We start from the raw sequence: 19039 nt of genomic DNA, 5'->3' as shown, positions 1-19039 counted from the left end.
CTTCTAGAACACACCTCCCAGTGGTCTGTCTGCCATACAAGACCACTTACTTTTCTAGTATTTTTAATACAGGTGTTCGAAGTTGGCTATAAAACAAAAATACTTTTTGTGGCTTCTGCAGAAGCCTACTGCTCATCTTTTGGGCTGCAAAATTTAACTTTCACCCTGGTCTCATGTGAAAGCCAGCTTCTTGCGTGGTCTCAACCTCAGAGACATGCAGACACACAACTGGCTCCCAGGCTACTTCACCTAATTGCTGACTAGGCCAGCTTGATCTTCACTAGCAATCACACGCTGTCTTGCACATTCACACTTCCTACAGTTGCAGGCTCCATGGACACATGGGCCCTCTGACCCATGGTCCTGCTCCAGTTTCTGGTACCCAGACCCTCATTTGCTCCAGTTTCTGGCAACACAGGCACATGGGCTCAACTAACCCATCGTCTGACCCAGTTGCTGGCAGTTGGATCCTCATATACACACATGGACACAGAATAGAGTCCATCACCCAGGGAAACAGAAAAGGAATTTAGTAAGATTGAGTGCAGGACATAGCCACACAATTGTACTGTAGAGCCAACTATATACATGTGATCGGCCCTTTTTGTCCCCTTATCCCTCTATTTTCTTACACTTGTTCCTCCCCAGATCACCTAAATCCATCCCTTTCCCTGCCTTTGGTTCCTCCCCTAACTATCCCATAGGAAGTCTTGCTCAATCCCATGTGTCCCATACCCCTAGACAGTAACACCTCAGTCTGGAATGTGCTCCAGCATTGCCTCATCTTGATGGGTGTCACCCCTGGACAATGGGGTGGAGGCTCTCGCAGGACAGCCCTGGGAGGGGCCCCAACAGGGTGCTCATCCCCTGAGTGCGTAATTTGGGTTCCTGCCTGCCGTTGTGCTGCTGTGCTCTGCTGGACTTGCAGAGATGGGCCTTTAATGTGCTGATGGCTCTTCTGTGATGAGCTTGAGGGTAGCTGGGCCAGGGTATTACTTGATTCTCCGACCTGCTGTTGTCTCTTTGTCCTCTTTTGTGTATGTGATAAACACAGGAGCTGTTTATCACATAACCTAACACTCACGTGTATGAAATTTTGTATAGTTTCTATCTATCTCAGTACTGTTCTAGCCTGTTTTTTGGGTACTTCACAATCATGATGTCCTCATATACAGGTTCTGTAATTTCTTGCCTCAGATGTTTCTTCAGAGTTGCTTCTTAAGTCCTAACTCTATCAAAATATGCTTTTGTAAGACCTTTTCTATTTCCTTCAATTGCAATTCTTCTGTTCTAAGGTTATTGAAAGGGTAAGGCCACATTGACTCTGTGAGGGGCCACGTTGACTCTGTGAGACAAGGCTCACATTGACTCTGTGAGACTCATCATGGCTAAGGGTATTCTGGATATCCAAGACTTGTGTGTCTCTCTCTATGTCTGGGATTCTGCCTCTCCTCAGCCACACACTGAACTTCTGTCATTTATAATCAGCCTTTTCTTAGTTCTTTCCACTGGAGAAAGCGTGGATGGCAGATTGGATTAATGACTGCACTAGCCTCGTACTTCTCCAGTCAAAAATATAGTTAGTAACAGCAAGAATGGTAATGGGCAAGTATACTAGGCTATCTATTTGGCACTAAGGTTATTTGTATACTTTTAAATGTTGCCACCGTACTCCAAATTTTACTCTGGGCAGATGTAGTCTGTTAAATCTGTCAGTGTTCATTCAGCAGTGAAATTTCACAAAACTTGAAAAACAGTAATTACAGGTAAGATACTGGTTTTTGAGTCTTACAGTGTAGGACATGATGCCTTTGTTCTACATGCTTTTTTAAATTACCCTTTTTACTTCCATGTTTGTGTTATCACTTTAAGTGCTGATCCTGCTGTTTGTATATTTGGAAAAAGATCTTCTAACCAACTGTTGTAGCTTTTCATGGAGGAAAGAAGCATGATCCATAGAAGATAAACATAACAGTAGTGCTAAATTCATAATGTTGTGAGTTTACGAATTTTTTCTCTTTTTGTACTGCTTGATATCCATCTTTATGGATATTCCTATTACTGCAAATATCATTCCTTAGACAGGTTTTCAAAAGCAAAACCGAATTCTGAATTCAATCACAACAGATATAGCAGGCATGCTCTGTGAAGTTGAGCATTATTAGGTAGCTATTGATGTTCGTGCCTTAGATAGGCTAGATGGGAGTGAATGACTGTTCTTCTAATTTGTCTTCACATTTCTGTTCCCAGTTAACATTCAAAAGGGGTTATATGTATACTGGAGGCTTCTACAACAGCTGGGAGGAAGAAATCCTTCGCTGCCTTTCAGAAAGACATAGAATTACAGATAGACACCCCGGAATCATCCCAGTAGAATTTTTTGTGAATGTCTGCTGTATCTCCCTAATGAGGAATCAAATGGTTCTTTATATATGCTCCTTTCTTAGCTTATCCCAACTTGTTCTTCAAATTTCCAAGTTGAAGTGCATAATTCCTTGATAGGAAGAGAATGGAGATATCTGAGCAGAATCTTTGTATCTTACATATATGCTGCATGGCAGAATTTCCTTTACCTTTGGAAATCTTCACTGCCAAGGAAAGGTGGAGGCTGGATTTACCTTTAATTATTATCTGCAGTCCATTCCAACAGTAATTTCATGTTGCCATGATAAATCTTAAATTTATGGAATATAGGCCACACCTGTAGATCTTGTACAGGTAACTATCTTGTAAAACCCTGGCCTTTTGCTGAAATAAGATTTGTTGAATTAACTTGATCATATACTTATAAAGAGGAAGAACAACCTATGGTTGTCATCTTCTCTGTTTTGATCACAGGCAGTGCATACTTGCAATGAAATTCTTTCATGATATCCAGCTATTAGGAGACTTCAAGGTAGCAGTCTCTAGATATATGGACTCACAGTTTCTCACCGAGATAGATAAAATTTTGCAAAAGCTATTGAAGGAGGAAGTAGCTTATTGTACATAACTCTACCTCATTATCAAACCACTGTGTAGGATTGAGACCTACTTGTATAGGAGCCACTCTAAGTATAGTAATAAGTAAATGTTGTAAAATATATAATCAAACTCATAATATTTACTACATTCAGTATTTCATATTAAATAGAAATCACTCACCAATTGAACAGAATCAGTATGGAAATAAAATCACAATTCGGTGAAGTTCCCCAGTTTCTCAGACTTACACTATTTATGGCCAAGACTGTAAACAGATCAAGGTTAAAGAAAACAAGTGGAATAAGCTGCTTTAGAGCCTGAACTTAAATAACGTACTTAATCCCATGAATTAGTTGACCACAAATTTTGTTGTCTTATTTATACTGAGACAACTAAACAGCAGGAATCAAAACAAGATAATCACATTCTGCACATTCAAAAATGGAATGTTTTTGAGTCACATTTCACACTGATACAACACAACACTTAAATAAACAATTGGAATTATATATACAATAAGCTTTAAAAATACAGTTAATATTAATTGAATGGATAATTCCTCTGCCCTTCTCCTTTTTATTTTTTAAAAATAAAAACCAATAAAAAATATTTATTATGATTATTTTCATTTTGAATCTTTAACTCTCAGTTGCTGCATGCAACAGCTGTTTTTAATACTGAAAAGAAGATCTAAGATAGCCTTACTCAAGACATCAGCTACGTTTGTCAATTTAAGACCTATAACTGCACTTGCTCAAAAAGAATCCTAGAATACATTTTTTTTATGTTGTTTTTCCATGTACAACTTTTGAGTACCTTATTATTACTTATTAATTATTTATTATGCTTTAAAATGTGACTTTCTAAAAGGTTTTTTTCCCCACTGTCACTGAAGGCAAATATTTAAATTTACTTTCTTTTAAGTAATTTGAAAATGTATCTCAAGTTCAGCAAAGTAGTGTAAATAATAGGTAAAACCATACATGAAAAAGACATACATTCTTTTTACAGGATAATATATCTTATGTAACACTGGATTCCATCAAAGAGGAATCTGTAGAAAAAAAAAAATCACATTTACTAAAATTAAACACTTCTATATTTGATAAGTAACGTTATTAAGTTATACAGGTTACAGTAACATGGTTGTCAATTTGATTTATTTGTGCATAAAATAGAGAATGGGAGCTATTTTGCTGCTGTTCACAATAAGTAACATTATTATCTTGTGTCTGAATAATTGATGATACATATTATTGTGTAAAAGTTTGCATTTTCAAAAATGCTCTGTAAAATTGTCCATATATTTTGTATAAGCTCTGTTTACATGACTGAAAATGTGTATGAATGTAGGCAGAGCACTAATGAATATAAGAGTCTGGCTATACGTGCTCTAATAACTTCAGGCAATGTGTTCCTGTCAGATTAACAACAATAAACATGGAAATTTTGGAAGATTTTGGCTCAGAACAACACAAATTCCTGTAATACGTATTTATTCTATGGAACACAGGAACAATAAGGAAACTAGATTTATCTGAGCTGCTTGGTGTTTGCCACTGACATCAATGGGAACAGGATGAAGCTTAGGATTTCCCACTATTAAAACTGACCTGGCAAGATGAGATTCACTACTTGTACAGTCCTGAAGAGCCAGGGGGTCTCTAGGAAGAGCTTCCAAAGCTGTTGAAGACCTGGGAAAGAAGGTGGGGAGAGGAGTGGGAGGGGTGAGGACTAGGCATGTGCTAAGCCTCTCTCAGCCCTCAACAGGGTTTAGACCCTAAAATATGCAGGCATGAACACCATGCTCTGTCCATCTCGTCTGGAGGAACTGATTCCATCCAGACAGTATCATCCTCTTCCTTGCCGCTTCCTTACAGAGAAGAAGTAAATTCCAAAGAGTTACCAGTCAGTTATCAGATAAGGTTTAAGTGAAACCTATGGGCAGACATTGATGTCATCAGGCAGCTTTCTATGACTTTTTACCAAAAAAATTATTTTATTTTACCAAAGTATTTTCTTTTCATCTTGGCAAAACTACCATATAAAGACCATAAATATTAGTGCATGGGTAATTAAATAATAATGAAATAATAATATAATAAGAATGAAATAATGAAATAATATAATGAAAGTATATGTACAGAGGGGAAATGTGATGGAAACAGATTTAAGGTTGTGATGGACATTCTGTGCAGGTATGCATGGTTCCTGTACTGTTGATAGGGAGTGTGCCTGTGTGATGAAGATTAGCTGAATGAACTTCTGATTTCCTTGCTTTTGCATTCATACGTGTGTAACAATAGCCACTTCACAATTATTTTCTTGCATAGAGCAAAAAGCATAGCAAAATAACAAATCAGTCAACTAACCATCTTTTTCTTTAGTCTGCCATTTTCATATCACTTTTGAAATGCTACTCTTTATATGTAATTATCTTCAGCTCATAAAAAAGAAAAAATGTTAATTTTCTTACCAAGTAAAGAGTATTTCCAATTAATATTTGACAAGAGTTCAAAAGGTCAATATTCTTTGTTCACAGTGAGAGCAAACTGTAATAAGAAGGTCTTTCTGCTTTTGGCAATAGTGTAAGCAGCATAACAGACTTCAGTTTCTTTGTGCCTCACTTTGGGAAGTTATAATGGAAGAAACTAATTGATAATCTTGTTTTAACTGAGAGTTTTAATTCATCATTGACTGAAAACTGATTTTTTGCACAAAAAGTAAGTTCAATTACTTTCTTAAAATTCATTAAGTGATAGAAAGATTTTCCTAATTTACTGATGTACATGGGAAAAAAAATTCCTAACTTACTAATGTATGTAAAATTAAGAAGCTTGATTATTGACTGCATCAAAGAATTAGGAGAAACATGTTTTGAGAACATTCAATATTAACAGTAATCTAAAGAGCTGCTAATCTTCTGTCAAAATCTTCTTTTCTGGAGGTTGAATGGTAATTTTTTTTTGTTCCAAGTTCTCCTTAGTGTTGCTTTCACAGTAACTATTGAAGTGTTTTAATACACAGATAAATCAGTATGTTTGATAATTGCTCATATATTGTATGTGTTTATGATGCCAAAGAAGGGCTCTCTAGGCTTTCTCTCTTTCTCCACCTCAGTTTTCTATGAAATTAGATGCTTTTTTACAGAGCTAATATACCACTATACTTTTGCCTTGCTGTATTCTGATTACAAGAGAAGAGCTTTAGATGAACTGTTCACCAGAGCTGGGAATTTTAGGGTGTAAGAATATCTATTTGCAGACTTTCCAATCTGAATTTGATTGTCAGTTATTAAAGCATAAATAGCCAGTGTATATACCGAACCTGCATTCATTTTGTAGGAAATAATGTTGCAATACTGCAGTAATGCAAGACCTCCTAGGAGGGGATTTCTGCACTGGCCCAAGGGAAAAGAAATGCCTGCAGCCGAGTCCTGCTCATGTCTCCTGTGTTCTTTAGTTTGATAACCAAGTTCTGATTTTGAACATGTCTTTCTGTACTGTTTGGGAGCTGACAGTGATTAGTCTGTCCATCCTGTCTCATCTCGCTGAGTCATCAGGATTTACTCGCTCTCCTTTGTCCTTTGTCTCCCAGCCTGAGTGTCCTGAGAAGCTTCACATAGGTGCATTTATATACTCATTAATAAAGTTTCAGTTCTCAAAAAAAAAATGCAGTATAGTTTCAGTTGAAAAATATTTCCTAAGACCAGAGTCATGAAGTACAACAATGCATTAAAGAGTGCCTGGATTAAAGGAGAAAATTAGGGGAGAAAAGGACTAGGTTTTGGTTGGTTTTTGTTGTTTTGTTTTTTTTTAATTTTTTTTTTTTAAAGGCCTAATGCATCATGAATAATATGTGAACTCATGGATCCCTTGCATTTTGAACAAAACACCAACAGGCAAATCCTAACAACTGTGAACCAAGCAAGCAAGCAAAACCAAGTCAATTAATATTCTGGTCATTTATGTATTTATTTTAATATTTAAAATATGACTTTCTATACCACTTTCAATTTTCTGCTTCATTCTCCTATAAGCTGGTACAAATCAAACGAAGAAAGTAGAATCCAATAAATAAGAAGATAACTAATAAAATATTATGCAAAAGTATAAAAGAGGTTATAGAGTATCGATAGACAAGGACTTCTTTCTTTCCAATAGATAAAGACAGCCTGTCTTTGCCATATACATAACATCTGTCTATTATGGAAAAGCTATTATTCATGAAGTTAAAATAATTTCTTCTAATTGGAAAGATTAGAGTGGCTTTTATAGCTGGCAGTTGCCTTCTGCAGAAAAGAACATCTGTAGACTTCTGAGCATATTAAAAAAAAAAATACTTCATTGTTTGCTTCTTTGCACTGAAGAAAATATTTCAGTCCTGTTCTTCCAAGAAATGAAATTGCAGGGAGAGGTGAGGTACCCAGCACTACGCAGAATTACACTCACTGCAGAAGACAAATGTGTCACACAAATAATTCTGTATGCATGCGGTATTACTTATGGGAAAACAACAGTTTAAATTTATGAGCTAATTAATCATTCAAATATACACAATGAAAAAGAGATCAGTCTGCAACACCAGTATTCCATTGGTAATAAAATACAGATTCAGTAGTAAAGAATTCTTAAAAAGCACATGTTAAACATAACATGTCATTTTATTGATGTAGGTCATGAAAAATGTCTCTTTTGTATGAGAAACTCTTTTTACCTATTAGCTTCAGATTATTTTCTTTAAACAGCAGCACTTGATTCTAAGGTATGAAGGGAAAATACTGCTTGCCAATGACTGTTTAACACTGTATTAGAAGCTGAAGAAAACAGACTGTAATTGAGGACTCATAATCTTGTGTCCTAGAAGTTTTAATACTAATGATTGAAAAACGTGTTATGGAATAAAAAAATAGGTAGAAAATTGCTTCCACAAAGGACACAGTCAGCTTCAAATGTAGTCAGTTAGCAGAAAACCTGCAGGTACTCAATATGCCTCTGGTATCCAATTTCCAGGTGTGGGTGTTTTTTGGGGGTTTTTTTGGTAGATTAGCAGTCACATTTTTCTACTTTGAAATAAAAAATCTCCTTTACTGTTTTGTGAACAGTCCATAATAGATCGTGAAACTGGTTACATGGGTCATATAATGAAGCTGACTGTAAAATAAATGCTGTAAAATACAGAAAGGTAAGAAAAAAAAGAGAAACATCATTTATTAAACTTTTGTTTTATATATATATAATTTATTTTAAAATATAATTGGTTAAAATGGGAGCTAAAATACCGGGCCGAGTAAGAAGAATAAATTTACTGTCTCTTTTAAAGGATATGATTGGATCTCACTAATCTTACATTTGTATGAATCTAGACTAACTGACCTAAAGTCAATTAATATATACTTGTGAAAAAAGTAGTGCAAAATCAGATTATAACCTCAGTGTAATTACCACAGTAATACTGGGAGACCGGATCTAATTGAAATGACAGAATAGTTATTAGTCTTTGAGACTGCCCTACATAAAGTTCATGACTGCTGTAAAGATGAATGTGTGAAATTATTTTTATAAATAAATTATATTGCCATTAACATGATGTTTTAAGTTCTTTTCAAGATAATTTGTCTCTTAAAGTTTAATCACACTTGTTGCAGTGATCTTTAGATTATTTATACATTGAATTTCTGACATTTCTGTACTTGCAAAGCCAAAAAGATAACTTTACAATTGTGCTTTATTCGCAGCATCTGGCGAGGACCAAATATAAACTGCACAGACAGTTCAGGCTATACTGCTTTACATCATGCAGCTTTAAATGGACACAAGTAAGTGCCTCACCTTTAGTTTTTATGTAGAATGGTATTTAACTGCGTAACTTAAAAATATGTGGCATAGCACTGAGATTTTCACAGAAAGGTGACAAACCCTGTCTTACTAAAATATTCTTATTTCCCATGGGATGTATTAATATAAGAATTTTTGACACTGTCATCGATATCAGCATGTAGTAATAAAAAATGGGAAATGCGGTTTAGAAGTTATTGATTCTAAACTGGTTCTTCCAAATTCTTGCTTGATTTTGAATAAATTTATTATTATTATTGCTAGTGGTAGCTCTAGTGCTTTTTAGCTGGTGGGAAATTACAGCAGAAAATTTTGTAGTAACTTGTGTGTGTGTATGTACAAATGTATAGTGCATTGAATGTTTAAGAAAACTATTGTGGAACAAAAGAACAGTATAGATTAATCATTATCAAAGTAAAAGTAGCATGATAAGAATATTTAGTAGTTATACACTTGAAAGCAGACAAAAAAGGCTATTACCTTGTATGGGACCTTGTATCTTTTCCCTCCCTGCTGTCCATCCAAGTTACCACATGCATGTCTCAACAAGCTTGGGGAAAGCCTGCAAAATCCCCACAGAGGCGTACTGCACAGGCATACCAGGGCAGGTGAACTCTTTAGGGCATTGACATGTTAGGAAAAAAATGGAAACTTGCTACGTATTTTGTTATTACACCTTGTAATTTGTTCTGTGTTACCTCTGTTATTACTTGTTGCCCCTTGCTACGTTACCTGCATTGTATTATGCTGCCAACTCCATGTTGTTATTAAGGCAGAACAAGAAAGAAAGCTTTTAATGAGGTCTAAGTTCTAGTGGGATGGACCCCACTGTAACCAGTGTAAGAAAGAGCTGCCCCACTTCTTGCAGTCCAGCTATCTTGTTTGTAAACTGACAGTGTTAACACTGTCTGGATTTTCACTAAGGAAAATTTTGACATAAGGCTTTGGGTTATTCCTCTGTGGGAGATAAGGAACTGAACAAAACCCAACTGAAACTGAGAGTGATTTGCACTAACTTTAATGTGATTTTGGACTGTCCATAAGATAACATATGAATCCATAATAATTATATGTTTAGTTTACTCGTTTAGCAATTTTTGCATTCTTCCTTGGAAAAATTAAAACTTTAGGATGTATCTTTAATTGTATTCTAGAAACCTGCATATTTTCTTTAGTACAGATCAATCTTTTGGTGAATATAGGATATTCTGTTTCTGAATAAATAAATGAAGTTAAAATACTGTTAAACCTGATATTGTGCATTTTCCAAAATTTCAGTTCTATAGCAAGATTCAGAATCATCCATTAATATATTTTGCCTCCATGGAATTAGGTCTAAGTCCTTAATATGGTCTAATAAACTCAGCTTTTTTTTAAAAAGGGAGAAAATCACATTTCTCTTGTTTATAGTTTATGGTTTGTTTCTTGTGCCATTGCACATTTTTGACTGATAAATGTCCAAGCCTTAGCCTTAGCTTGCAAAGATTACTGGTTTTAAACAGATGAAAACTGGTTTTAGTATGTTTAATACTGACTATAAACCAATAGTTACCCAGCAAAGTAAAAATATTGCTGTATAAACGCTGAATCTATCGGAGATTTCAAGTGAATCCTAGCAATATAAACTATAAAATCCCAAAACATACAAAAGCCAAATAGCATTTTCAGAGACAGTGTTGGCCAAACTTCTGCTGAAGTCAGAGAGAACTTCAAGATGTGGAGTTATGTACAGCAGCAGATAAAACTGCAGCTTTTGAAAAGGTCATAATGGCCACTGGCTGCTATGACCCCTTACCCTCACAGCAGGGTAAGTAGCAGTTACTGACATTACATTTATAGCTTGTTATAGTAAAGTAAACTGAAATACATCATGAGTTATTTCATGAAAATCATGATGGTTCAGGACCTGCTATCCAAGCCGTCATACTGATCCTGCTACAATGGTAGCACTGTCAGCAAGAGAATTGGACAGACACCCGGTGGTTGTAATTTCGTTAGTCACCACAAATAACAAATAAATAGCTTTACACTCTCTTTCAGATTTGAAACTTGATATTCCAAATCAATATTGGGTTGACATGAGAGCCTTCCCACTTAGGAGAAGTTCTTGTCCTTTGAAAACTTTTGGGGTTTTAATTTTTCACACTTTACATTAGGATGAACTTGAGAGATTTCAAAGTTTTTCAGGAAAAGTGAGAACATAAGACATAATGACCCAACCAATACTTTGTGGCTGGGACACTTGTTGGATGCCAGTGTTCAAGTTTCTGCTTGATCATCGTATGTGATGAATTCCCTCCTCCTTGGTTATTCTGGGATAGTTCTCTTTCCTTTTGAAACTGTTCTGCTTTATATAAGTAATTAAATCATATCTGGGGCAGGGACTTGAATCTCAGTCTCCCTAAGTAATTTTACTTAGCCCAGTAATGTTACTGGGCTAAGGACTCTCAGTCTTCTCCTCTCTGAAATTTATTTCTACAAAATGAAAAAGTTCTGACAGAGCACTAAAAAAGACTTACCCTAGAGAAGTGTGATGGTTCAGGGCATTCTTGAAGAATTAAGGAGACCTAGGTTCTATTTTGTAGTTTGAATCTTGCAACAGACTCTTCCCAATAGTTGTTGTATATCATTATCTATAGATTTCACTTGTGGAAGGTTTTTTTGCTGTTTTTCACCCACATATTTCAATTTCTGTTTCCTTTGATTTTTGTCCCTCAAACTACTCTGTATCTCTAGCCTTCATTAGACCATCTACTGCAAGACCATTATGACATGAGAAGTCTCCCAAACCTTATTTGTACTAAGAAGATTCTGTAGCAGAGCTGCTCTTTCTTGGTTGTTTTCATGTTATTTGACCTTGTCAGGAGTAAGTAAAATCCAGCTTAAAGTCTCCCTCAAAGCTTAGATGTGATGACCCCAGTATCTCTATGATTTCTTTTGGAGACAATTGGGAGTTTCTTTTCACTCTTACTTGCCACATTTTTCTCTCAATAGGCAATTAAATAAGGTTCCATCAAGGTCGGGAGAACAATTGCCTTGGGATTTACCTTCTGTCTTAATTTGTAGTCAAGGCCTTTGTTTATAGTCATAACATAGGTTGCACCGAGCTTCTTCCATCCCCCCCCTCCATTTTTTGAGCAAAATTGGTAAGAGCCAGTGTTTCCATATTCAGCAAAAATGTGCATAGAACTGCCAACACTGGATCATAGATGCTATTAACTTAATAACTAATGAGGCCTGACTGTGTCAAACTGTGAGAAGACAAATAGAGAGATAAAACAGAAGTTATTTAATTTTTGACATACTTGATAACCAACGATCATACCACACAGCTGATTTTTAAGTTTAACCTTTGAAGTTAAGTACAGGAGACTGCTTAAAAATCAGGGATGCAATATACCAGCTTATACTAATCTTTCATTTAATGTATCATAAGCCACACTGAAAATACTGAAAGGAATATAATAAGAATTAAAATAATAAAAATAACTTTTTTCCTCACTGCTCTCAGGAAGCTGGGTGTGGGAAATGAAAATAGAAGCAGTTATTCCATAGAAGATAGTATATATCTAACTAGATCATCATTACATTGTTTCCTCCAAAAGAACTCTTTGAGAGAGCCTTAAAGAAGCAAACCTGTTACTTTTAAACTTTACTGCAAGAACCGTGTCCATAAAGCTACCCTCTGGTCTCCCTGCCTCCAGAACCCAGCAATGATGGGGATAGGAATACTTCTCTGCCTTTAGTGCCTGGAAGGTTTGTCTTGAGGGACATGCACGTGGCCTTGACTGGCAAATTCTAAAAATGATTCCATGGCCAGGTGATCCTGTTGAAAGAAACAGATTCAGAGAACTGATGATAATATTGTTGATGAGTATTCATAAGAAGTAAGAATCATTACAATGAATAACATTTTGGCTATGTTTTACTAGCTATTTCATTCTTAGAAATGATTGGTCTTCATTTTTGTAGCAGCTTCACTTGAAATACAGGATTTTTTTCTATTAATTCAGGGTAAAAATTTTGGTAATATATATGTTCATGTAAAAACTTAATAAAACAAGCTTCCCGTAAATTTTTAGATTTACTTCCTGTTTTCCAGGGATATAGTTCTCAAATTACTTCAATATGAAGCATCAACTAATGTGGCAGATAATAAAGGTTATTTTCCTATTCACTTGGCTGCTTGGAGAGGAGATGTAGACATTGTGAAGATTCTCATCCATCATGGGCCATCACACTCCAGAGTGAATGAACAGGTGAAGTGATAAAAAATATTTGTGTACATCATCAGAAAAGAGCAGCACATATTCTTTAGGTCTGGCAAATTTATAGCTAAATTAAAAAAAAATAAATATTTTCCATTGTTTCAGTAATTTCTTCTCCAAGACTGATAAAATCTTCCAATATAAGCATACCAGATATCTTCTGGATGGACACTGACCTAAAGGATATTAGATTTAAAAAGTATGAAAAAACCTTCTGCTTGTTTCTGAAAGATCGTATGAAGACATACTCTAACTGTGCATCTTATATATATTGGTGTAAATTTGCATAAATTCTGTGTCTTTTTAACTTTATTAGGTATTAAATTCCTGAAAAACTTTGAGATAAAATTAATATTCTTGGTATATTTTGAGTGTCCTGTGAAAGAACTGATATGCAGAGATAAATGACAAACCAGATGGACTGCATGTATGCATGTGCAGCAGAAAGGACACATAAATACTAGCAAAAAATGGTGAGAGTATTACAGTGGGTAAAGGCAGGATAAATACGTTGCATTCTGTTGTCAAACATATGGCACACCTTCTGTTTTCATTCTGTATATTCTTATATGGTCCATTTGTAGGGTTAGTATTTAGAAATAGAAGGCAATTAAAATCTGACACCATCTATAGTCAGCTGAACTGCTTGAGGACTGGAAGTAGGCTGTGAAGTATGAGTAGTAACCATAAGCTATTGAATTTGCCAGGGTAATCAGGAAGTTATTGGAATGTAAAGGTGGGAGTCAGCTCCAGATTCAGATCTAAATTTTAGTGTCTGCATTGCCTGTATATGCACCGTTTTATTCCACAGCAGTCTAGTCAGTGTAATAACAGGAGCCAACAGGGTTATTCAGGTGACCAAAAGTAGGGCAGGATTCATTTGCCCAAACACAGAAATCCAGTACCTTCTAAGGCCCTGCAGTAACTGAGACATCTGCGTGGGCCTGAAGGTATGACAGAGGATGCTCAGAATTTCCATGTCTTTGTGGAGTGGCTGATGGACTCCAGATAGGGTACCCTACAGCACCTCAAATCGAACAAATGAACTGCACTCCCAATGTCTACATTAGTGTGGCGGGAAGGCAAACTGTGAGAAAATAAGAAATGTTAGACCTAAATTGCAAACACTTAACCAGTGTGAGATGCCATTCCTTGAATAATCTATTTGATATTTGAGGTTATACACTTAGCCATTGGAATCCGTACAGTAACTATGATACGAATATCAAGTATTAGTGCAAGAAATATAGGAAAATAAAGTAATAAAATATGCTCATGTGACAGTCTTCTGGGAAATCCTATAATACCCTGGCTCATCCAAGAAAAAATACAAAACCCAAAACTTGTCATTCTGTGGTTTGAGTTACAGATTAGGAGTTTCTCCGAGTTTCTCATTCTCATCAGCTGTTGTGTGTAGAATGAAACCAGTTGAATTGTAGGATTACCTTTTGTCAAGGAGAAGGTTTTTTTCGGTTTTATTTCTGCAACAGAATAAAAAAGCAACTTTCTGATTGCATGTTATCCATTTGCTTTAAGAGATTCCTTGTACTCTACTGACAGAAAACTGGAAGCTATGCAGGAACTTCAGAGAGAGGTATAGTGAAAAAGTTATTTCAGTATGATGAGAAAGAGAAATGTAAATTCAAACCTACTTCTTCGCAATCCCACATACACAACGAAACTTCTAGAATATTCTCGAGCTTGATTAGGTGTGCTGTCCAGTCTCTCTGGTTTGATCGCTGGAGCAAATAAGCAGGGATGCATCTGATTCTATACCCCACTGACTCAAAAAAGGTCTCGTCGTTAGATCTCCTGCTGTTTATGTGTTTTACCCAAAAGCTTTGTAATGGAAAATGTGTGAGCAATCCTCACAAGAAGTGTTGGACCTTTAGTCTCTTAAGGGAGTCTTGATCATATTAAAATTTGAAGTTAAACTCATACATACACAGTTCTTCTGACCTTGTAAATGCCCTGGTGTTCCACTCTAGACAGTGGCCAGCTGTAGTAGGTGGAACTTTAGTAGGACCACTTTTCTGGCACCGACTTTCCCGTGCTAATTAGCACTCTACACAGGAGAATATTATCCATATCATGGAATGAGGGAAATGCCATGTTGATATAAAGCCATCTCCACCCACATATCCTCAAATAACACCAGAGTGGCATCCTCACCCTAATACCTATTGTACATTCTTATGAGTCTGTAGGTTTCTGAGGCTTTTGCTTATTTGCTGATAGGCTGTATAAGGCAGGTGGCTCCTCATAGCTTCTCTCAGATCAGAGCTGAAGCTACAGCTTAGAAGAAAACCTGGGCTATTTTTCTTCCTTCTTTTTTCTTCTGAGAGTTGGGGAGAAGGATAGCCATTTTTCCTGACACTTTTTCACCACAGCAAATAATATACTCAAGTCAGACTTGTTTTCCTGGGGTTTTTTTTGTAAGGATCACATTAAGAATGTATGTGCTTTCAGTTTAAGAAAATAATTTTGTTCATTATTGAAAAATTGTTGCAACTAATTTGTAACACATCTTTGCTTTTCATCTATTTTATTAAAATTCTACGTAAAAGAAATGCTTCTAAAAACTTAAGTGAAAGTAATGAACAACACAACAAAGTAAATGAGAAGCTCATGATGCATAAAGGTATATTACATGAATTAATGGATTTACTGTGGTATACTGTAAATTAATGGAACTGCATTCTACACATTTAAAATGCAGTTAACTAGCATCATAGGATCATATCCAGCCATATCCAGCATCTAAAGCTCTGAATGCCCCCTACTGTTCCTATTACATAAAATTGAAAAAAAACAATACAGAGGCAAACAGTTAAATGACAATTATTTTATGGGGCTGGTGGAATGTAGACTGGCAACTCTACACGCAGAAAATGGTTACAACATAACAATTATGTAAGAATAATTCTATCAATGTTTAATACAGGTGTCTTAGTTGACATGCATGATATATGTTTTAAATTACAAAATATGGTGAAACTACAAAACATAAGTGTTTAAACTTCATTGATGAAGACTTGAAAATATGTAAATTATAAATAGAATGAAGATCAAGTAGGTAGTATGAGATCAAGATTTGTTAGTAAATTAATATCAAATATAATGAAAAGGTGTGCTGTTAACAGTCAGACTACTTACATGTTTGTTTATGTAAAGACATCTGGGTAGCACAAACATTTATTATGGCAACTCATCATAAAATTACATAATTGATAAGAAATCCTAATCTATGAAAAAATTTATAATAAATAACAGCCACAGATAGGTCAATATGTAGTGTTTGGTATTAGTGCAGGAAATCACATGCAAAAAAGGTGAATGACATCAGGAATAAATATCAAGTTCAAAATATATTTTTAATATATATTGACAGAATATGAATAGTAAAACATTTACAGGAAAAAATGTGAATACTTCTGAAATTTCTCGTTGATGTTCTCTGTTTTGTGATTCTGCCTGTTTTTCTTTATGCGCATAGCACTTTTTCCTTACATTTATGTATTTAATGTACCATAGAATTTTTCTGTGCATCAAATTTTAATTGTCATAAAAAACACTCACATTTCCTTAATGTTGTTTGACACTTCCTCTGAAATGTGAAGGAAAACAGTTCAGGTTGCATTCATAGTATGGAAATACCTAACATCTAACATATTTACTGTCTACCCCAAATCATCAAAATGAAGCACAGACATCTTCTCAGTGACATGCTTCTCTCAGTGACACCTCAGGGACTTCCAGAAGTACAATTCAGTTCCAAAGTAGCCTGCAAAAACAATTATTTTCATGTTCTGCATTTGATATTCCTTCCCTCCCCTTAAATTAGAGACTACATGTGGATCAATTTCTGAATTTCCCTTCCAACTCTTATTATACCCTTTTTAGAAGAAAAAAATGTGCAGAGGCAATATTTTTGATTTGAGCCAATTGCAGCAATAAATTTGAAGAAAACATGTATTCAAAGTAGTCAAATTACAGAATTACTTTTTTATTTTGTTTCCACATAAGTAAAGGTGAATTTCAATGGGAATTCAGTAGGTTTGATTTTGATTCACAATGGGTAATTTGCAGCAGAATTTTTCCCAATAACTTCTAGAAAAATTGTCTTTTTGAAAAAACATTACTATCTAAATCCAAATATTATCTAAATGGGACAATGGCATCTTTATTTGTCATCATATTGTTCTGATATGATAAAGATATTCATTAGAACATGTTCATATGGGACAGAAGAGATCTTCAAAGATCATCTAGTCCAACCCCCTTGCCATGGACAGGGACATCTTTTACTAGATCAGGTTGCTCAAAGTCCTGTCCAACCTGACTTTGAACACTTCCAATGATGGAGCATCCAGAACTTCTCTGAGCAACCTGTTCCAAAGTCTCACCACCCTCATCATAAAAAATTTCTTCCTTATGTCCAATCTAAATCTACCTCTTTCAGTTTAAAACCATTGTCCCTTGTCCTGTCACTAAAGGCGCTCGTGAAAAGTGTCTCCCCATCTTTCTTACAAGCCCCCTTTCTATATTGAAAGGCTGCAATAAGGTCTCCCTGGAGCCTTCTCTTCTCCAGGCTGAACAACTCCAGCTTTCTCAGTTGTTCTTCATAACAGAGGTGTTCCAGACCCCTGATCATTTTCGTGGCCCTCCTCTGGACTTGCTCTAACAGGTCCATGTCTGTCTTGTGCTGGGGACCCCAGAACTGGATGCAGTACTCCAGGTGGGGTCTCACCAGAGCAGAGTAGAGGGGGAGAATCACCTCCCTCAACCTGCTGGCCACGCTTCTTTTGATGCAGCCCAGGATACGATTGGCCTTCTGGGCTGCAAGCGCACATTGCCAGCTCGTATCCAATTTTTCATCCACCAATACCCCCAAGTCCTTCTCTGCAGGGCTGCTCTTAATCAGTTCATCCCCCAGTCTGTACTGATACTGGGGATTGCCCCGACCCAGGTGCAGGACCTTGCACTTGGCCTTGTTGAACTTCATAAGGTTCACATTGGCTCATTTCTTAAGCCTGTCAATGTGCCTCTGGATGGCATCCCTTCCCTCTAGTGTATCTACTGCACCACTCAACTTGGTGTCATCCACAAACTTGCTGAGGGTGCACTCAATCCCACTATGTCATTGATGACGATATTAAATAGTATTGGTCCCAGTACAGACCCTTGAGGGACACCACTCGGTACTGGAATGTTCATTAGGGATTAGAATACAGAGGCTTAAACTGCACTGAGAAGGAAAAAAGTAGAAATGGAGCAGGGTAGCATGCAGTAAAGAAAAAAGTCAATCAGGAATGGTAGGTCTTAAAAAAACCCAGCAAAGTTGGAGAAACACATCCAGTGATACAATATACAGCTTCTTTTAAATACCTAATAGGTATGAACTCTGAGGTTTCTAAATTTTTCAATGCAAGCAAAGTTGTGAATAATTTTTCATCTGTGTACAATTACAGTTGTAGCAGATCGAAAAAGGAAAATATTTAGTCTTGTCTTAAATGCTTTGATTTTTAAATCAGTTTTGAAAATATATCTGGAAATACTAGGGATGCCTAAATTCTAATGCTTGGTTTTGTGTTTAAGAGAGTATTTGATAAGGAAATTTATGGGCTTTTTATTTCTTTCATGACTTTCAAACTAGACAGGTTCATTGATGACGTGTGATAAGAAGAAGGATATCATTAGCTATTTTTCCACATACTGTAAAAATCTGTGTACCATGTAAAAACCCATTCCCTTCCTCAAAAAGAATGGACAATGAAGTCACAATATTGTTCCCAAGAGCTCTCCTCATTCTTGGCTGTTTTCAGAGTTTCTGTTGTAACATTGTTCAGCCTTTGCCCTAGACAAGAAAGCACTTTAATTCCCACTGTAATTAAGTACAGTGACATGCTACTTGCTGAACAAACAGGCAAACTTCCTTATTTTTTTCAGAATGATTAGCATATTGGTGGA

General features: G+C 35.9%; 1 protein-coding gene across 8 annotated transcripts in view; it reads left to right on the top strand.

Annotated features, from left to right (window-relative positions):
* Positions 1-19039, top strand: part of ANKS1B (ankyrin repeat and sterile alpha motif domain containing 1B) — a 450635-nt gene that overhangs the window by 46034 nt on the left and 385562 nt on the right. For all 8 annotated transcript variants that reach the window (XM_076335327.1, XM_076335287.1, XM_076335320.1 and 5 more), the window contains exons 2-3: positions 8702-8782; positions 12904-13060. In XM_076335327.1, coding sequence (XP_076191442.1) covers positions 8702-8782; positions 12904-13060 — 238 coding nt within the window. The remainder of the gene's footprint in view (positions 1-8701; positions 8783-12903; positions 13061-19039) is intronic.

Source organism: Aptenodytes patagonicus, chromosome 1, assembly GCF_965638725.1.
Source record: "Aptenodytes patagonicus chromosome 1, bAptPat1.pri.cur, whole genome shotgun sequence".
Classification (NCBI taxonomy): domain Eukaryota; kingdom Metazoa; phylum Chordata; class Aves; order Sphenisciformes; family Spheniscidae; genus Aptenodytes; species Aptenodytes patagonicus.
Note: the sequence above shows the minus strand (reverse complement) of the source record. Positions and strands in the feature narration are given on the sequence as shown.